The sequence below is a fragment of the Channa argus genome, chromosome 2 (assembly GCF_033026475.1).
Source record: "Channa argus isolate prfri chromosome 2, Channa argus male v1.0, whole genome shotgun sequence".
Taxonomy (NCBI): Eukaryota; Metazoa; Chordata; class Actinopteri; order Anabantiformes; family Channidae; genus Channa; species Channa argus.
In genome coordinates this window covers 5,111,715-5,131,919 of record NC_090198.1, presented here as the reverse complement: position 1 = coordinate 5,131,919, position 20,205 = coordinate 5,111,715, and the positions used below count along the sequence as shown (strand labels likewise).

Here is a 20,205-nt window from a genome sequence, read left to right as displayed (position 1 = left end):
CACTGTTCACATCTGGCCATAATAAATCACTTTTGGGCCTTTTCGACTAACATTAAGAAATCTGACAAAAGATATTCAAAATGGTTGACAGTGACTTTAACAACAACAACAGCATTTATTCACATATGTAACATCTATGAGTCACTGACTTGTATAAATTACCTATTTTTTGCCCAGCTTTGGGAAGTACTCTTCCAAGAACAACTCGTTTATGTGGTTATTCTCAAAATATTAAAAGCAGTATTTAAAAGAACTGATTGCAAATCCAGCCAATAGGTTCAAAGCTTAAAGAGACAGGAGATTCATGTAAACCATTTTTTTCCCTTGATCAGAGCAGCTGTTGCATAAAAATATAAGACAAATACACACTTTTTGTATAAAAAATTATATTCATTTTATTCATGGGCTGTATTATTTAAATACAGCCCATGAATAAAATGTACTCTCTAATTTATGCTTTAAGTTCTGATAATCTGTCTATATTACACCACTACAAGGTTTTGTCTGGTTGAAAAAAACATTTTCCTGGTTCCTTTTCCCTCTTGGTGCTGTTCATTTGCACAGGTCTCAACATAATCAGCGCACTCAGGTGCTGACTGAAACAAGGCAGGATTCTTTAACCAATGTGGTCTCGGACCGGTCCCAACCAGTATAGAACAGGATTTTCTTTCTGTGTCTTACTTTTCGCACAAAACCATTCACTCATGACTTCCAGTGATGAGTTTTGTTTCATTTGGATTTTTGTGTTCAAAAAGAAACTAAATCAAGTAGACAACTGATCAACTGATCCAGACCTGACCAGAGGAACTGTAGGTTTAAAATCAGCGTCAACTTACAAGAATGTTCTGAAGACATCTAATCCACATTTAGTCAATAGTGTGCTTTCTTTGCATGTTTCCACAGCTTCCTGGTCACACCTGCTATGTCCTTCCAGAAGAGACCAATCAGCTACAGCCTCCTCATCAATCCAAGCAGTCTGTTTGCCATCACAGCAGAGACTGGTGAGATCAGTCTGACTCGCCCTATTGATTACGAAAGCGACCAGCATCGCTACTTGCTGTTGGTGCGAGCCAGTGAGGGTGTGGACAGCATGAGCAGTGCAGCAGAGGTTTGTGTGTGTGTGTGTGTGTGTGTGTGTTGGACGTGTACATTTCAAGTGACATTAAACAAATAATTGGTCTTGCTTTGCTGTCGTACACATTGTTACATGCAGCATATATTTACACACACCTGACCCTTCCTCAAATGGAGAAATCTGAAAAAAAGTTGTTGAGTCTTTTTTTGTGCTCTTTGGGTTGTTGAGAGTACCTGAACCTTCACCTACAGTAAAAGACAACTGTACGTTTCCATTTTAGTCTAAAAGTATGAACAATATCTTCAGACACAGCCAAATAGACTTGTCTTGCTGAAATGACTGCTGTGGGATTACTGATGACTTCCTCATGTTATCAGGAAAGTGAGAGAGAACGGCGGCTGACCACTGCAGGCATCGATGCATCTGGTCTGCTTTCCATCATTACTCTGGCCTCAGGCTAAAACATGTCCTGCTGAACTGATCTGTGCTCAGCTGCTCTGCTCTGGGCCTCTGTGGACTGCAGAGCACCACGAGCAAATATGGAATGCAAAGAAAAAAAAAAAAAAAAGAAAGAGTAAAGTGGAGGAATGACAGGAGAACTGCTGGATTCAACAGTGAGAAGAGAGAAATGGATGGTAAAGAATGAAAGAAAATACAATTGGTTGGAAATTGGTATGTGCCCTTGTCTGCCCACTCTCCTGCCCTTCGTAGTCAGCCTCCACCACCCCATGACTGCTCTCTGGAGCCTCGGTTAGCTTTTCAAACTTTCATAAGTGCATTCCCATGAGTGCTGAGAAGCCAGCACCTTCTGCAACCCACTGCCCCCACAGCCGCCTCTCTGTCTGTGCAGCTTAACAACACTGGATCCAAACAACGCTGTGGATGCTTTGTTGCTTTGCATTACAGATTACTGAAATTATCTCAAAAAGCACTTTTGGCGCAGAGAAAAAAATGGTTTTTACAATTACAAATGCAGTTTTAAGTCTTTTTCAAAATCAGGAAATGCTTTAAGTAGTATTAATCAATAAACGGATTTACTGGCTAGAGTGCTCTGCATCTACAGTGGAAAAAATGATGTTGTGCAGGCTAATCTTGTTGCCCTAAGCTTTGAGTTACCTTTAATGCCCTCTGCACTTGCTTTTTGTTGACTCCTGAACAAAACTACAGTGTCAGTCATTACAGCACATCGGAACAATTGAGAGGTTAATGGAGGCCCGAATGGCTACAACCAAAGCTTAAGTGGTTTATTGATATAGAGTACGGTAAGGCAAGACCCACTCTCCACTAAACTACTTAAATATTTATACTATTTACCCCCAATGTTTTACCAAAACGGGAAAAAAAAGTACAGTTTCCCATCGGGGGATTAATAAAGTATTTTGGATTCTTGCAGACATCATACATCTATGGAAAACTTATTTTAGTTGTGTCACATTATATATATATATTTTTTTTTGGTTAATGCACTTAAAATAATCAGGACATTTCATTACAAACATAAGGCAAATGTCAAAATAAAGATCCACATATGGCGCTGACAGCTCTATGAAGTTTGTAATCTGTATGAGGTCATCAGGTTTTTGGCAACTCAGTGAGGGGAAGTCAATGACTCTCAGTTACTCTAGTCAATACTCTCAATCTGGACCAAGCAGTGGAGACGTCGTTAACACAGTTTCTCCCACTAAGCCTCTGTGGAGCAAGCAAAAATAGAAACAGAAAAAACATAAGAAAAAACTAAAATATATGAAATAATAATCAAAACACATTTACATTGATAATAGATACAGTTTGAAATGTTACTAAATTTCGAACGAAACAATCGCAAGGTTGGTGCTTTGATTCCAACTACACGTTGACGCATCCTTGACAAGAACACTGAACCTCCATTTCCTACAGGTCAGTGGTCGATTGTAAAGCCAGTCCACGCAAACAAATCTCAGTTTTGTAATGGGTTTGACATTTTAGTTTCTTTTTTTCTCTTTACTAGAAATAAAGTTCGACAGAACAAATTAACAGAGTGATGTTCCAGCACAGTGCCTTTGATGAATTCAAGTTTAATAAAAGAAAGCTGCATGTTTCAAGTAAAATTGATTTCCTCAATATTTTAAAAAACCTGATTTTCTACGGAACAGTCAGTCCATGTACAGGGGGTTGGATGTGACGCCACAGTAAGTCCATCAGGATTTTCCATCAGTGCTTTCACATGAGTTTAAAATATGGCTAAAAGAGATGTTATTCAAAAAAAAAAAAAAAAAGAGCTGCAATAAAGTGCAAACATAGATCTAGGAGCTTGTATTTTTTTAGACAGCTGAAGACAAAAGGAAAAAAAATCTGCATAATGTGTTACTTTTTAAGTCAGTGTAAGCTTAAATAGTCGTGATTTTATTTTATTAGATTTTTTTGTTGTTGTTGACTGGCTTTAAGGAATCATTAAGATGAACTGATGAATTCTTACATCCATATGAAAAGAACACTTAACGCACTAACACTTAACACCTAAAGATGTCAGGGTTACAGTCATATTAATATACAGTGCAGCTATGAAATAGCTGTTTACAACAAGGAACACTTCTCTTTTCAACTCTTCTCTGAGCTTTGTTTTTCCTTTTTTTTTTAATTAAAGAAGAATTAAAGAACTTGTCTGCTCTGCCTTGACTCTTTTTCGTGCCTTCACCTCTGCCTGCCAAATTAGCTGCCGGCAACTGTAAGTTATAAAAATGTAAATATGACCCTCTAGGTGAAATTTCTTTCAGGATTGGTTTGCTCTACCTTTTGTGGTCTGTTTTGGAAACACAGAAAAAGGAGCAAAGATCTGTCAAAGCTGAAATTTATAAGCTGTAGCTTATACCGAAGACGCTTGTTGATTGAAAAGATTGACTTGTTCAGAACAGGGTGTGATTTGATTCTCTATAATTAAAATGTGAAAGATCCAGGATCCAAACAATACACACTGTGACACCGTAAGACCTCAACAAAAATCTAACTTTATCCATTTTTTATTAAGACAATTAGTTCTGTTTATATGCATCCTGCACCAATTATTATTTTGCCTAAGGAATTTATTTACGGTGAAAGTGAAAGTGGTCACTCATATGCCAGTATTAGTATATTTTCCGAAGTAAAAATTTGTGTCCTTTTTTTGCTTTTGATACTTTTCTGCCTTTCAGAAATCTGTGTCTGCCAAAATAGCACACAGTGGAGGTATTTGTGTGGACTGGAATCACTGAGCATGACTTTAATTTGCAGGTACTTTCCAAGTTTCTCCCTCCAGGAGTGATAGCTCATCGGCACCATTAGTTACTTAACCAGCCTGAGCCCTGCCTACAGCTGCCGTGTGTGTGTGTGTGTGTGTGTGTGTGTGTGTGTGTGTGTGTGTGTTTAAGCTCATCTTGTTTTATTACAGCTGACTTCCCCTCTCTTTTCATTCAATCTTCCTTTTCCTCACTCTTGTACAACACACATAGTGTACATTCATTTATCTTGCAGGACCTTCACCATTTCCTGTCATACTGGCACATAGGCTCACAAACACACACACACACACACACACACACACACACACACACACACACACACACACACCAAAGGGAGTTGACATGGTCAGATTTTATTTTATTTTTTGTCCGCAGCTTAAAGCTGATCTTTACTGAAGGATTAACTGGTATTACAAAATTTCATTTTACCTGCCACGACTTAATACCAGTGCTATTTACACATCACACTCACTCTGTGCATATGTGTACTTGTGCGCATGTCTGCATCAGAGCACAGTCTGTGGTATTTGCGTGTTTGCTGCTTTGAGAAAAAAAAAAGAGTCTGGGGGTCAGATAGTCTCGCCTACAAGTCCATGTCTGTGTTTATTCCTCCCGAATGCCGTAAGCAGGCAGTGAACATCTGGTAGAAGATGCTGTGTTTGCCTTCATGTCCCCAATGGACTGAACAGCACAACAGTGTCTCATGCCCATGCACTCACAAACACACACACACAGACACAGGCATATCAGCATCAACGCTAACCCTTATCGGAACCTAAATCAAACCCAAACCCTAAAACCAAGTCTTAACCCTCAAAACCCTCTTTCAATTTGTGTGGACATAAGAGAATGTCTTTATAATAATCGTATTGATTTGTCCACAAAGAAATAAACAAATGCACACACTCTCTCTCTCTTTCTTACACACACACACACACACACACATAAATTCATCTTTGTGCACGGATCCACTATCTTTTTTTTAGCTCAGGGCTAATGAAACTCTCCACTGACCCACTGACGGGACCACAGTGCAGACTTGCAGCTTACTGAGCAGGAGTAAATAAGCCAGAGGGGATCAGGGTCAGAGCATGTCTTTGCAGAGGGCTGGGGTGTGGGTCCCTTTTTCCGAAGGTTTGGGTTACCTACTGATGAAAATGAATGCAGACCTCAAGTCGTAATCCCATATTTAAAGAACTTTACACCAACACCAACACAGTGTGACTTTTATTCTCATTTCCACTTGTAGTTGCCTAGATAATCTTAACGCGTGTACAGTGATCAGAAATACACAAACTCTATATTTATTCTTTTACACACAGTTGACTTTTTTCAACACTGCAGAATAATGAGATGAACCAAGTTTTAGTATTTTTTTTCTTCAGATTTCAAGACTTGTGTAAGAAGAGTCCCTGAACCAGCTGAATGCATTTTTGTATTAAACAGGTGGAATAATCATACTGTGTTTTTCCTTATTACATTGGATGTAATTACTACAAACAGCAGGACTTTAATAGCTTTAAATCCACTTTTAATTGCCCGCTCTCCCTCCCTCAATTCTCTCTCAGGTACGAGTTGTTATTGTCGATGAAAACGACTGCGTTCCGGAGTTCCTCCAGTCCATCTACAGCAAGGATGGCGTCCAAGAGACTGTGACAACAGCAACCTCTCTGCTGCAAGGTGAGACGCTTGTCCAAAAACCGCCAAAGTTAAAATTTGTGTTCCATTCATGACCCCAGCATCAGGTGGTTTGTCAAGGAGAACATCAAGGGCACCGTTTTATTTTCAGACAACATGAAGACATTATCTTGCAAAGAAACCTAATTAAAAATCTTTTTCTCCTTTACATACATCACTTGCAGTGGAAATCTGAGAAGCACTTTGTTGTTCTAAGCTTTTGTGATCTCAAATTGTAACAAACAAGTATTGGAGGAAGCAGCATGCGTTATTTTACTACTTTAACTTTAATTGTTGTAAATAAACTGCCATGCAATGTTGAAAATTGTGTTTTTCCAAAATTAAACATATCTAAACATTGTGTTTCTATGCAACTAATCTAGAAATGCAAATGTTGAGGAATCTAATGGCACCTAGAGCACGTTTTCTGTTAACACACTCACTGTTTACATGTACTTGAGTAACCAAATCTATGGACAAGTGATCTGACTTGTCTTCCAGCTCTGACTTATTTTGAAAGCCTCATGCATACATTTGACCTGCTTTCTTACTTTTATTTGTTTTTGGCTGTGTTCATGCTGCTGCAGAGTGACAGCATTTTTTGGGGGGACCGAGCTGATCCACAGTCCAAACCGAATCCAAAAGATAAATAAATAAATCTGCGGGGGGACAGTGACTTACTGACACGTCTATGAAGCTCGTAGTGTAAATTATTTTCTGTTGGACCTTTTTTCTGGCAGACTTTGTTTTAAAGATGAGGCATCACCCCTTTAATGATCTCTTCCCTCATTCACTCTGCAGCGTGTTCATGTCTGCAGCCTTCTGTGACGCACATGCGCGGTCGGAGAAAGCCGATTAGAAACCTGGTCACGTGTATACATGGCATAGAAATCTGTGTTTTTTTCGCCCAAAATCTTCTGTGGGAAATCGACTTTCTATAATCCCATTTGCCAGTTTCATAAATCAGTTTTCTGGTTTACATGACACTTAACCAGACCACTTTTGTTGCCTAAACTTAACCACACATGGGACTCAGGAGTGAAAAAATGGGCTGTGGTGAGACAGTCCTGCACTTTATATCTCCACTATCCACCCCAACCATCTCATTGTAACCGGCACTACCTTAACAGATGTAGTAGTTCATTCTTTAAAAAAAGATTTATCCACATAATCCTATTGGCAGCTCAGTTGCATTGCAGTTAGTCATAATGTAATGCAAATATTTCATTAAAAAGAGCACATACAAGCTAAATGGAACTAGGCCCACCTCAGTGGGCTAACATGTGGCTTTGTGGTTTATGTGATATGTAAATGTTTCAGAATCCCTCCTGTATTTACTTTGAGAACAAAGAGGGTTTTTTTTTTTAAATTATATTCATGTGTTTTGACTGGTCAGGAAACTGAGTAGGTACTTCGTAGCGCAGGCGACAGTTCCATCAGTGCAGCTGCTCTAGCCTCGCCTTTCCTGTAACTACCCAATTTCCACATGCTGATTGCTTAAGTTTCATTTAACGTGGGGAAATGGTAATGGCAACCGTTGGGGGTACGACTTATCAAAATTTAATCTGTCGCATTGTGACTTAACACTGAGAAGCCCAGTCTTTTTTCAGCTTCTGACAGACTGCCAACAAAAGTGACAGCAAAGTGTTTCACACTGCTCTTTCCCTCTACACACTCTGCATAGAGACTATTCTGGTAATTCTCCATTTAAAATAGAACCTACAGTATGTTAAGAATATGTAAATATTTGTCCAAGTTGTGTGACTAATAAAACAATATTTCCACCTTATAAGCCGCTCAGGATCACTCAGTTTACAGCCCCAAATAACATTTATTCCACTGGTCCCTTTGTGTAGGCTAATAATAGAAACACTACCAGAGCGACAAATACGTATTGACTAGAACAAAATGTGGGAATATATAACACTGCATGCAGTAGGTAAATTATTAATGACTGCAGATTTGACACCTCATTCTAAGTGCTCATTAGCTTTGTTGGCATGCGAAAAACCTTGGGTTTGGATTCATATTACAAACTTTGGTCTTTATTTTTACACTTGTGTTGTGTTCTTGCTGATATGTGTTAACAGTGACGAAGATGAGCTCATCATTATCACCATTAGTCAAAGACACAATTTGATAATGAGAAACAAAACACAGTGGCACATTATATTAGAAAACATGACTTTACTTGTAAAAATCAGCTAGATTTTGTTTTTTTGTTTTTTTTTTACATAAATTCACAGGTGTGTGTTTAGGGGTGGGGATGGCAGTGGGGGGGGGTCATACTGACATTTCAATTGTCTTGAGGGCTTGAGCAAACTTGACTTTAGCTTTTTTTTTCACTCATCAATTAGAGCAGAGAGTTGCTTAGTAGCCTACTATTCTCTCCTCACATTGCTGACAGCCGGGGCTATTAAAATGTCATTCCCAAGTGCAAAATTTAAACAAAGATGATGTGTACTGCCATTGTAAGAATAGTGCATTTAAGTTGTTTACCATAAACAGAAACTAGTTCACCCGTCTATTTTCCATTTCCTCCAGAATTTGCACTGTGGCAATCACAACAAATAAATAAATCAATTCCCTGTTAATTCTGTGCAGCCTTGCAATTTAAAACATTGTTAAAAAAAAAAAAAAAAAAAAAAAAAAGCATTGCAAAGTGCACCACAGTTTTTTTGCAAAATCAGGCATTTTAGGCCTCCACATTGTAAAAAAAGTCCAAACCGTTGGAGGTTCTGATTTTCTACCCTGTCCAAAAAATAAGACTTTTTTTTTTGGTGACCTATTAGTATCTAATTTGATATTTTTCTCTAGGTAATGTCTTTAGTTTCCCTTTTTATGCATTTCATGTCGTTTTTTCTGGCTTCTCATTGTCCTGTCTGCATTGTGAAGTACTTAGTGATGTCTGCTCTGCAGAAAGCTGCTTATAAACATAAGCAACATAAATTAATTTCATGTGATTAAATAATTGAAAATGTAACTACAAAAACCTTTCCTAACTTTTAGACTGTTCTTAGATGCCACAGTGCTTCTGCTTAATTCTAACATCATATCTGGGGGATAAAGGAGATTTTTTTTTGTTTGTTTTGCCCAAAATGCCAGTAAATGCTTGCATGTAAAAGAGTTCATGAGGGAGGGATGTGTATGTTGTAGGAGGCGCAGCAGGCTCAGCTTGCTGCCATCAACAGGTGCACTAGAAGAGGCGAGAAGTTCCCACCGGCTGTGCTGCTGATGTGTCTCTGTTTGTGTTTCCACTCATGACTTTTACAAGTTTGCCCATTTGAACGGGGAGAGGGTTGTCCATACTGTTCGTGATATTTTAAACTATTTAATGTATGCGTCCCAGAGTCTAATTTGTAAATAGGCACTTAGGTTTTAAAATGAGTTAGGTGGAGAGGGGCTCACCCCAAATTCTTCTTTACATTAGGTTTCTGAACTCCAAAATGCCAAAGAGCATATTACCATCAATAAAAACATGTATTTCCCCCTGACTTGATCAAACAACAAGTGAGCAGGGACAAACAGATACAGCATTATTTTGCAAAATCCTATTGTAGTAATGCCATATTCAGTTCCATTGTAAGAGTGGACAAATTCATACTTTGCCAAGTTTGAATAAAAATACCAAGCAGGCCGATGATCCTGTTTTCTATAGAGATCTGTGGCTCCTGCAGTTCCAGTATGAAGTCATTTTATGCCAGAAAGACATGGAGATGCAGCCAGAAATGTACTGTGTCGTCCATGTAGCAATGCCAGCACTACGCTGCTGATTCAAGATTACAGGGGTTTATACTGGCGAGTACAAAGCTGTACTAAATTAAATATTGACTCATACAGTTTGCTTGAGATTAGTAAGTGGACAGACTGTAGTGTAGAGCAGTGTAGTTGATATTTGACCCATTGTCAGTAGATGTGAGGTTGTGTTAACATTATAGCAGCAAAACAGTTGCATTTCACCTGCAATTCAGAAAACTGTCATTGTTAGCAGGAAAAACAGCTACATTCACTCTGTCCAGGTTGCAATGCTGACAAACATCACATTGCTGCATCTGATTATTGTAGTTGTGTGCATTATTGTCGCTGCCCAAAAAAAAAAAAAAAAAAAAAAAAAAAAAGGTAACATGAAACACAAATGGAAAAGCTATTTGTGCAGCTGTAAACATTGCATATGGCAGTAAAAAGATGAAACATGTTTCCTACAGTTTTGACAGTATAAGTACATTTAACAGAAACGTGCCATTTTCCTCATGTCTTTGGGGAAAATTCCAACTTCAATACCAGGAGATGAAAAGCCACTGAATAATATGATCTGTAGAATTTTCATTTGGTTTATTAAAAATAACAGGGGCTTGGAAAATACTGTGGGTAATCATTTCTTGCACAAATGTGTAGGTAGACACTTAGAAAATTATGTAATGTGAGTTAGCTTAGCAGACGAGCCACCATCATGTGATAGTTTGTACCAAAAAGTGCCAATAGAAGCATAGAAGTTCCGATGAGTTCAGTTAGTGGTGCTTTTCATGTTCAGGCTTCTTACAAATATACTAAGAGTTGAAAGCAAGAAGTCATATGGACTAAACAAAAGGAAGGAAAATCTGATCCTCGAAATTTTTAATGAAATTTATTTCAGTTGCTGGCTGTTCAGAATATTGCTAGACTGAAGGCCACATTCTACAAATGTTAAAACCACAATACTCCATACAGTCAATCGAATAGGTCCGACTAATACTGTACTGATGAAATATTTAATGTTCTTGTTAAACCTGTTAATTTATTTTGACGTTGTTAAAGGTTCCACAGCGCATTATGGCAAAAAAAACGTAAATTTGTTATTTGAAGCAAAGAGTGATGTTAAGGGTATAGGACATGTGTTTGTTTGTGTGTGTGTTTGCTTTTCTATGGGCACATGAGTCAAATGCAATGTAAGGTGAATTGGAGAACAGTGCGTTTGATGGTGAAATGTTCTTGTTAGCGGAAAATATGCTTATTTAAATCCCTGGTGGTCTTTTAAGTTTCAGCAAGGCAATCAATTTATGGCAGAGCAAGTCCTGGCTCCACAGAATCCCAGTGTGTGATGCAGAAAACAGAAATGTTGCAAAATGATGGTTCTTTCAATGCATGCTGGGCAAATAACACTCTTTCCCCAGTGTTATAGAATTGAACATTTAAGCCAGTGGGAGCATCACTTTCTTTTCATTTTACCTTGGCCACATAGCATGAGAGATGAATAAAAAGCCTGCACTCATGTTGTTTCTCTTTGCTTAAAGACACACACACACACACAAGTTCTCGCTCACTAAATAAGTAGATTTATTGTTTATTAATTTTTGTATTTCTGTTTTTGGATTCATAAACCTATTAAAGTCTGGTTAAAGTGGGTCCAAAACATACCTTGTTTAACCCAGATCAGTTTAAGTCTGGTGCCTTTGCCCCCTTGCTGCTGTAATCTGAACATAGCAATAACCAACCCCTTGAGATCTGACATGGCAACAATAACACCAATCCACCGTGAATTCTGTGCCAGCTTGCAAATATAAATCATATAAACATGGTAGCACGTATAAAAGTTTTTGGGTTTTTTTTGAAAAATGTGTCACATAATCAGGTATTTCACCACCACAGAACAAATTATGCGTGGAATCCTGGAGGAACTGAAATAAGACCATGATCTGCTGTGGACAATGTCAAATCAACATGCGGACAATGAGCCGCTTTGGCGAACCTGACGTTACGGGATAAGCCAAAAGGAAAAAAAGGAAAAAAAACAAAAAAACATGCATGGAGTATTGGCCACGTCCCTGTAAACTCTGATTCAACCTTAATCCTGCACAGGTTAGCAGATTATTTTAGCAGCATCCCTTAACAAAGTGTTAAATGGTTTTGTATTTTCAATATGCTTTCATGAGCTGCACTAAGCATTCTGGATATTTTCCTGCGTTCGCTTCCTTGTGTAATGGTGATCATTTTACTTGTGAGTGGACCAGAATATTGGTCTGTAACTTGTAATGCGTTTTGGTTTGCTTAGATTTAGCCACTCTGTGAGGCAAGGAAGTAAACCAAGGTTGTCCTCTGATTCAAACCAGAGCAAACAAACTGCATGTGTGAACAACCCTCACAATTTAGCAGTTATGCAAGTCTATACGTCTGCAGTGTTGCCTTTGTTTATTCGCACTAACTTCTATTCTCAAAATGTCTATTCTAATTTTCAGTGTCAGCCAATGACTGTGACTCAGAAGAAAATGCTGAGTTGACCTATTATACCCTGAGTCAGGACTTTACCATTTCCCCTCATGGGACCATCTTTCCTGCGGGGCTTCTGGACTACGAGAGACCCAACCATCTGTACGAATTTGTGGTGATGGCCATTGACAAAGGGGAGGTTCCTCGCACTGGTACAGCTACAGTACGGATTCGAATGGCTAACGTCAATGATGAGGCACCTGAGTTCTCCCAACACGTGTAAGTACAAGTCTGAGGTCAATAAAGTGGTCATGCTATGCATAATATTTGGTTTATAATTTTATTCCTGGGCTCTACTGAAATAGCTTTGGAGTCCACTCTGGTATGATTGGCTATTTTGCTGAAGCCTGCTGGTGGGCTGAGCACAGTGGTAGCCATGAATGAAATATGAGAGTGGGTGGACACAACTATGTACATTGAGAGCTTGCTGACCCCAAATGAATGTCTGCTTATGAGCTGAAAATGTTTGTGCACAGGGACTGTCAGGAAAATTTTGGAAGGCAAAGTCTCTGGAAGCCTTCGAAAGGTCCTGCGACATAGTTGACAGAGCAGAAACTATGTCACAGACAGAGCAAGATTTTTTTCTCCTGCATATGTTGAGCTCACATTTTGAACATGTTTTTTTATTATTATAAGCACTCATCATTACAACAATTAACTTACAACCAGAAGTATGAACAATACAGCCCCTTCAAAAAAAAAACAAAAAAAAAACTCCTAATTTAAGAGTTATTTTAAAACATGCTTGTGCTTCCTGTTATAAAAAGATACTTCACTGATTTTGTTCTACCAGTTCATGCATATTTACAGTATAGGTTAATACAGACAACCAAAAGGTATTTTATAATTTGACATAAAGAGAGAAAGAAAGAGCAAGAGCTTGGCTGTCGTGCCTTGTCAGATCAGCTCCTTACAGCTGCTTCCCAATTCAACATTGCAGCTGCCATTACCCACAATTCCAACGCTCCACCTCCCACCCACCGTGCCACTGCGGTGCCTGCATCTTTTAATTGGTTGATTTTCTGGCAGAGAGCTGGGCAGATTGGTGGGGCAGGGTCGATCATCCATGCCCACCACCACCCTCAGGATGCCCTGAGCCCTCTGTGTGTGTGTGTGTGTGTTCGTGCTCAGAAATTGAAAAGGTCCCAGCAAAGTGGGTTGTTGGAGTTATGTTATGTTGGAGTTATAAAGTGCATTCATGCATTATGCATTCGATATGCATGTGTTTATATTGTTTGTAGCAGGGGGTGAGGTATGAGTGCATGTGCCGTGCTGTATTGATTTAGTGTGTGTGACAGGAGAATAGTTAGTCGTTTTTTTTTTTCCTGTGCAGTCTTAGCCCTTCCATTCCAGCTTCCACAAAAAACAGTAGTGGACAATCTGTGATGTATCACCCAAATAAACAGATGCATAGTCATACACAGAGCTCAAGAGTCAGCCATGCACACACACGTGCACACACTCACACACACACACACACACGCTTGAATGCATTTAAATAAACTTATGCATGAGAGCTGGACTGAGCTGAGCAAATGCATTTGTTAGGTCTCATAAGAAAGAGAAGCAGCAGGAGCAATTCAACCCTTGTATGTGAGTGTGTGTGCACGTGTGGATGTGTGCGTGCATGTGCACATGCGATAGCATGTCTACAGTTACAGTGTGCGATAAGTCACCACATGCAATAGACAGAACGAAGAGGGGAGATCGAGAGGTCATTCGATATAATCATTATCCTGACAGAAAATCTGGCCTATTTGTATTGATTTTTGGACTTGGAAGCATGTGATAATGAGCGTCTGTGTGTGAGAATGATTGTGTGTCTGCTCTAAAAATTAAACTGAACGGTTTTATTTTGAAGTTAGTCCCATCTCTCATGAAGAAGGAAGGAAGGAAAGACAAGGAAATAATTTGTTTTGTTTCCATGAGTCCAGCGCTCTACCTCTCAGATCTACCCCTTCACTGCATGGCTCTCCTGGGGAGTGACAGTATGGCTGCCTTTCATCTATGGGCTGTCACTTTGCCATCAGGAACCTATTACTGTACCTAACATCACCTGCCCGTTGCTACGGAAACCACCCTGGGAGGCTTACTGCACAAATCTTGCACTAGTGTCTATACAACTTACATGTCTGTATGTGTGTGTCTGCGCATGTGTGTTTTTCCTGGATTTATTTCTGTGTATGTGTGACCAAAGTGGTCAAAGGTCTTGAAAAAAAGAAAAAGACAAATAAACAAGTAAGTACTTACTCTTGGTCAGTCATTAGCTTCTAATGAAATGTTCATTTCATTTCCTTTGCTTAATAAAAACATTAGTGTTTAGTTGTATATTTAGTAGCTCTACAAACAGGATCCTCATGAGGATTGTGACCAGGAATTTCACCATTTATTGAACTGTGTAAAAGACATGAAAATAAAGAAGCTGCAGTGCCTCTGCACTGCAAAATCGAGTTGGTTTTCCATTTAAAGTATTTTAAGAGAATTTTCATTTCTCCTTACAAACATAAACTTAATCAGAAACTGTAGCTCAGTCCACCCAAAAGTTAGATTTGTGATTTATTGTTAGTTTTGTTTGCCCGTTTCACTTTCCTCAAAGCATTTTAGGATGAACACAAGCCAATTTGTTTGCCGTTGTTATTGTACTCCGAACCTCGCCAAAAGAAATACAGAGCGGGACCATGGTGCTAGTGTTACCCTGAACTTCAATATACAGTAATGTGATGTGGAGGCCTAACTTTTTAGCTTGTTGATCTGTTCGTATGTCCTTTGCGCTGTTGTGAATGCAATAACTTCAGGACTGCCTTCAGCTTAAACGTCCGTTACGTCTCTCTGATCTCACGTCTGTCCCATTCTTGTGAACAGTGGCACATCTAGAGGAAATGACTAGGGTGGCCATTGCCACCCCTTAGTTACAGTCTGGCCAGCCCAGGGAGCTCAATATTTTTGGACACTCATTATTGCTTCGGACAGAAAGGCTTTTATCTCCGTCACAGTTTCACTGGGGGCGCTTTCAAACTGCGCACTCAACTGGTTGTAGTGCTCCTGTCCCACCCACTCTGCATTCAGCACACCATCTGCTGTTGTCCGAGGGGAGATTGGAAACAGCATGTGGCTGAGTTCTTCTTCAGTGGGATAAAACCAAAGCCACTTTCTGATGAATAAACAGGGAAAGACATGTTATTGACAGCAATTGTTTAATAATTAGATCTAATTTAGGGTTTGGCATTGGAGTTATGGGGTTTTTATAAAGGCTTGTTTAACTGCAATGTGCACTAATCCGATTTCCTGCTACACAGACCATGAGTTGTTCTAATCACAACCTCACGGTGTCTAACATCCCTGCCTGTGATCATTCAAACCAATACATCGTCAAAATGTTTCCTAAATATCAGTTTGGGTACTGTTTTTTTTTTTTTCCCCTAATCAAAAGCAGCATAGATATCAGTGAGAACAGATTACTTTTCCCATGGCTACTTCACAGTAAGAGCCATCGAAAGTGAAGTTTGAATAATGAATGCTGTTAATGTAAAGGAGCAACAACAGGAAATGTTTTGCTATCATTGTCACTCTTTCTATAGTGCATTTTAATTTTGCCGGACCTGAAAAGGAGGAGACGGCAAGGGATATACGGGTTATAATGAATTAAAGTTTATTTAAACGAAAAGGCAACAACAGAAAATCTCTCCGTGAGGAGGACGGGAAAGCACATGCAAACTCTCACAATATAAATTAGGTAAAACAGACGAAAGAACTTAAACGGCTGGAGAGAGAGGATTAACCAAATACTAACCACACCGGGAAGACAAGCGAACTAAGAAACTAGACTAAAACAGAAAACCAAAACAACCAAACTACGCAGGAAAAAACGGAAAACCAAACCTCAGACCAAAACTCAAGGAACAGGTGGGCACAAGAGGGCAAAGTCCAAAGGGGGGTAATCCACAGGCGTGTAGGGGAAGCGAAAGTCCAAAGCGGTAACCCATTAGGAGAGTTCTCTAGGGAAGCAGGGAAGACGATCTGGCAGTCAGCAGTGGGGAAAGCTGGGTATAAATAAACTGGGGAACAGGTGAAACCAATTATAACAAAATGAGGAAGGTAAAGATACTGAAAAGACTCAAAGGAAGGGACACAGGAGGATCAACGAAATAAAAGCACAAAACAGGAAATCAATTTAAACAAAACTAGACCAAAACCAGGGACTGTAACAATCATTGAAGCTTCCATCACTGCAGATGATACATTATGGATCTGATTCAACAACCGGAGGGTTTTTTCTGTCTGTCAGCCATCAGATGTGGACAGGTAGAGCCTTGTGTCAACCTTTCTGTGAACCGCAGGCTGTTTCTCTGCACAGGGACCAGTGCTAACCCTGTTAGCTTCAAGCTAAGTTTATCCCCACACACAGTTATTTTCTTGACCTAGTAAACTTGTACATTGCTGGACACATGGAGAAGAAACTGATTTTAAGAGCCAGGACATGGCCCAGGTCTGTCTGACGGATAATAGCCAGCCATGGATTTAATAACATGTTTTTGAACAGAGGACGATCAGTAAAAATCACCTGAATTCAGGTAAGACAGGCCAGTTTGACTGTGTGATTTACTGCTGTAAACATTTACAGTAACGTTGCTGTTATTGATCAATTGGCCAATGATAATGACTGTTAAAGTTCAGTTTTAAAGTTTTTTTTTTAAAAAACAGCATGGTCCTTCGTACCTGTGGCTTCTTTTAGAACTACTTAAAGCCCAGGATTCCTATCAGCATAGCTTAAAGTGGACTGCTACTGGTACGTAGTAGCTGTGTATTTTACGTTTACCTGCACACAGCTTTAGCAAATACCCAGACTTGAGGAAAAGATCTGTTTAAAACCAATTTTATTTCTTTGGTTCATCTGTGTTTTTATTAGACTAAAATCCCTTGATAGGATTTGTGTAAAATGTGCAGCTTCCCTTGATCAGTCTCTTAAAGTTGAACTCTAGAGTTCGTGCTCCTTACTGTTTTGTTTTTAAGAAGATCATATAGCACTTATGCCGTTTCCTGCTGGTGTAATGGTAAAATGTGGTTCTAAACTGGGATGAATGTCCGGTGCAAAATTCACGGTGAAATGTCAAAGTCGATCAGATATTGTTTGTGTAAAGCCACAACTGTATCCTGAGCTTGAATCTGGCTTTTCACGTCCGTGGATTTTGGTGCCAGAGCCAGTGCGCACACGTAAATAGAAAGAAAGGAGCAACCGTATCATGCGGTAGGTTTATTCGTAAAGCGTTACAAAGTCAGTTCTTCGAGCGTTTTGAAATCAGTAAATTAAAACAATTATCTACTCATTTGGTAAATACATGAACTCCAACAGAGGGGTGTGTGCTGATTTTAAATCAATATGAATTATGTCTGAGCGGCAACATCTGTTGGCAACGAGACTGTGTCAGAATGTAGTGTTATTAAGTCTGACCATCTACTGCTATACCTTGATTAAATGAGGTGCAAATGACAGCTTAAAATAACCACACACACTTTCACAGATATCTGCATCAGATGCATAAATTAGAAATATTTCACATAATTTATTGTGTATTCCTCCCCCCCAAATATTCCTTGGACCCCCACAGAATAGCCTTGACCACCCCATGGCCATCCCAATTTATAAATGTCAAGAATAGCCACTGCTTGTGAACACAACATCTCAGGGACACCTTCAAGCTATTTATCCAAGCCTGGATGTCTCCACCACAAAGATCTGAGTAATTGCTGCTCTAGACTAAAAAGATCTTTAGTACACTTCTGCAGAATGAACAGAATAGATTGTCCCCCTGCTGAAGTGGGCTTCAGTCACTCCAGTTTTTTTGTATTGACTGGGGCCCCAAAGTAGCTGTAAGTCGTCCAATCCTATGACTCCTTTTCACTGGAAGGCAACCAGGACAGGGGGCTTCCTGTTTAGGAAGCTCCAGGTGATTGTCACAGCCCAATGTAACCAAATTCTCTGTTCCCTGGAACAGTCTAAGTAAACATGACATGTTTTTTACTACAATCCTAATGTCAATAGAACGACAACTTGCACTTTGGCAACGTGATTACTGTCTTCTAAATGATTTCTCCTCATTTGCTTAGCCGATGATGCTGGTGGTGGAAAGTGCTGTCAATCATGTTGGTACAAATTCTCCTATGTGTACAGTTGTGTACAGAAGTTTCCCAGTTTAAAGCCCAGCCCATGCACCAGGTGTGTCCTTGAGCAAGACAATGAGCTCTCGCTTTGCAGGCACCACTTGTGTGGTGCTGGGACATCAGTAAGAAAGACTTTACAAAAAGGGAAAACAACTTCGGTTAGGTTGTGTTATGGGACAAATAAGATAAAATGTTGTTTAGCGCCGGAGTTGAACCCGGGTCCTCTCCTGTGGGAGAGCCCTGTTGTACTGTCCACCTCCCTAAGTGAACGCTGCACTTTATATGCTACCTCATTGTTTAGGGGTCAGATCTGTTTGCATTGTAACCCACTAAAACCCCCCATGCGTCAATTACCCAAGTAAACAGGTATCTTAAGCACCAGCATGCAAAACAAACGGACTGCACAAAGGGGACGGCTGGAGAGTGAGCACAGGCCGTGAATGTACCCTCTTCTTCAGAGGACATGCATGTAAACTGGCAGAGGCGTGTGGCCATGAGGTGATTATTCTGGTTTCACATTTAGCTGGCTAACATCCTCAGCAATAATCATAAAATAGCATCTATCATCCATGTCAGTGGGTGAGAGGCAGGTTGCACCCTGGACACTAATCTCGCCACCATCTCAGGGCCAACATAGAGACTTTCAGTAGACAGTCAACCATTCACACTCACACCTACGGGCAATTTCGAGTCACCAATTAACCTACCAGAACTTGGACTCTGGGAGGGGACCTAGAGGCCCACGCAAGCACGGACTACAAATGATTTTATTTCTCTCTGTAAAAAGTTTTGAATGTACAAGGGAAGGTTCAAGGGAGTTAGAAAGAGAGATAAAAGTAAATGTGTGTAGTGACTGATGTTCATCCTTAATATGAAACTATGACTAAAGTCATTAATAATCTTTTTTTGTTGTGTTTGTCTTGTTTGTTTTTTAAAGTCTCTGTTGTAATTTATTGAAGTCTATATCTGCTGCCACCTCCTGCACAGGCACCACCTGTTATTGTTCTGGGAGACGTTTGCCTCCAAATCAGATTTGTATTTTCCATTCCCCATTTTTTTGATTCCACTATTCCCTGTGTTAAGTTAATGAGAACGGTAACAGTCTCCATGGAACAAGAGTAATGGCCTCTTGTAGTTAAGGTCATGCTGACTTCAAAACAGACAGTCACAGCAGGTTGAACAATCAACTGTTCCCACTCGTTATAGAGACACACAGTTACAAGTGTTTTGGCACAAAAGAAAAAAAAAAACTTTAATTAAAGGCAGCTCACATAGGAGGAAAACAGAACAAAACTTTAAGCTTGTTTTAACACTATTTTCAGTCAATTTATCAAACTTTTGAACTATAGCTCTTGATAAATGTCTTCTCGTCTCACTCAGATCCTTTTCCACACCCTCAACATGTTTTTTATTCCCTCCCACCTATTTGAAAAAGAACGAGTCTTGAGATACCAGTACGACACTGAGATCAAACTTTTCTTACAAATTAAAGAAACTGGAGCACAAACTAATACTTTTGAGTTTCATATCTTGTCTTTAATTGTGTCACTGACAGCACCAAAAAAAGTTAAAATTTAGATCTACACTGAAAAAAAAAATACAAATAGTAACAAATCAAGTTTGTACATTTACTTAAATAAGTTGGAAGTTAATCTGCATTTGTTCGGAACACAAGACATTGTGCATTTTTCCTAATATCTTTTCATCTAATACCTGATAATCTTCTTAGGTGTACAGACACACACCACAAGCAATTAGCTTGTTGATTTAACTCCTTTCAAATAAAACTGCCTCCCC

At 39.4% G+C, this 20,205-nt stretch overlaps 1 protein-coding gene across 1 annotated transcript in view; it reads left to right on the top strand.

Moving 5' to 3' along the window:
• Positions 1–20,205, top strand: part of si:ch211-186j3.6 (neural-cadherin) — a 306,902-nt gene that overhangs the window by 79,991 nt on the left and 206,706 nt on the right. Inside the window, exons 4-6 of the mRNA XM_067494964.1 lie at positions 904–1,108; positions 5,898–6,009; positions 12,219–12,468. Of these exons, the coding sequence (XP_067351065.1) occupies positions 904–1,108; positions 5,898–6,009; positions 12,219–12,468 (567 nt within the window). The remainder of the gene's footprint in view (positions 1–903; positions 1,109–5,897; positions 6,010–12,218; positions 12,469–20,205) is intronic.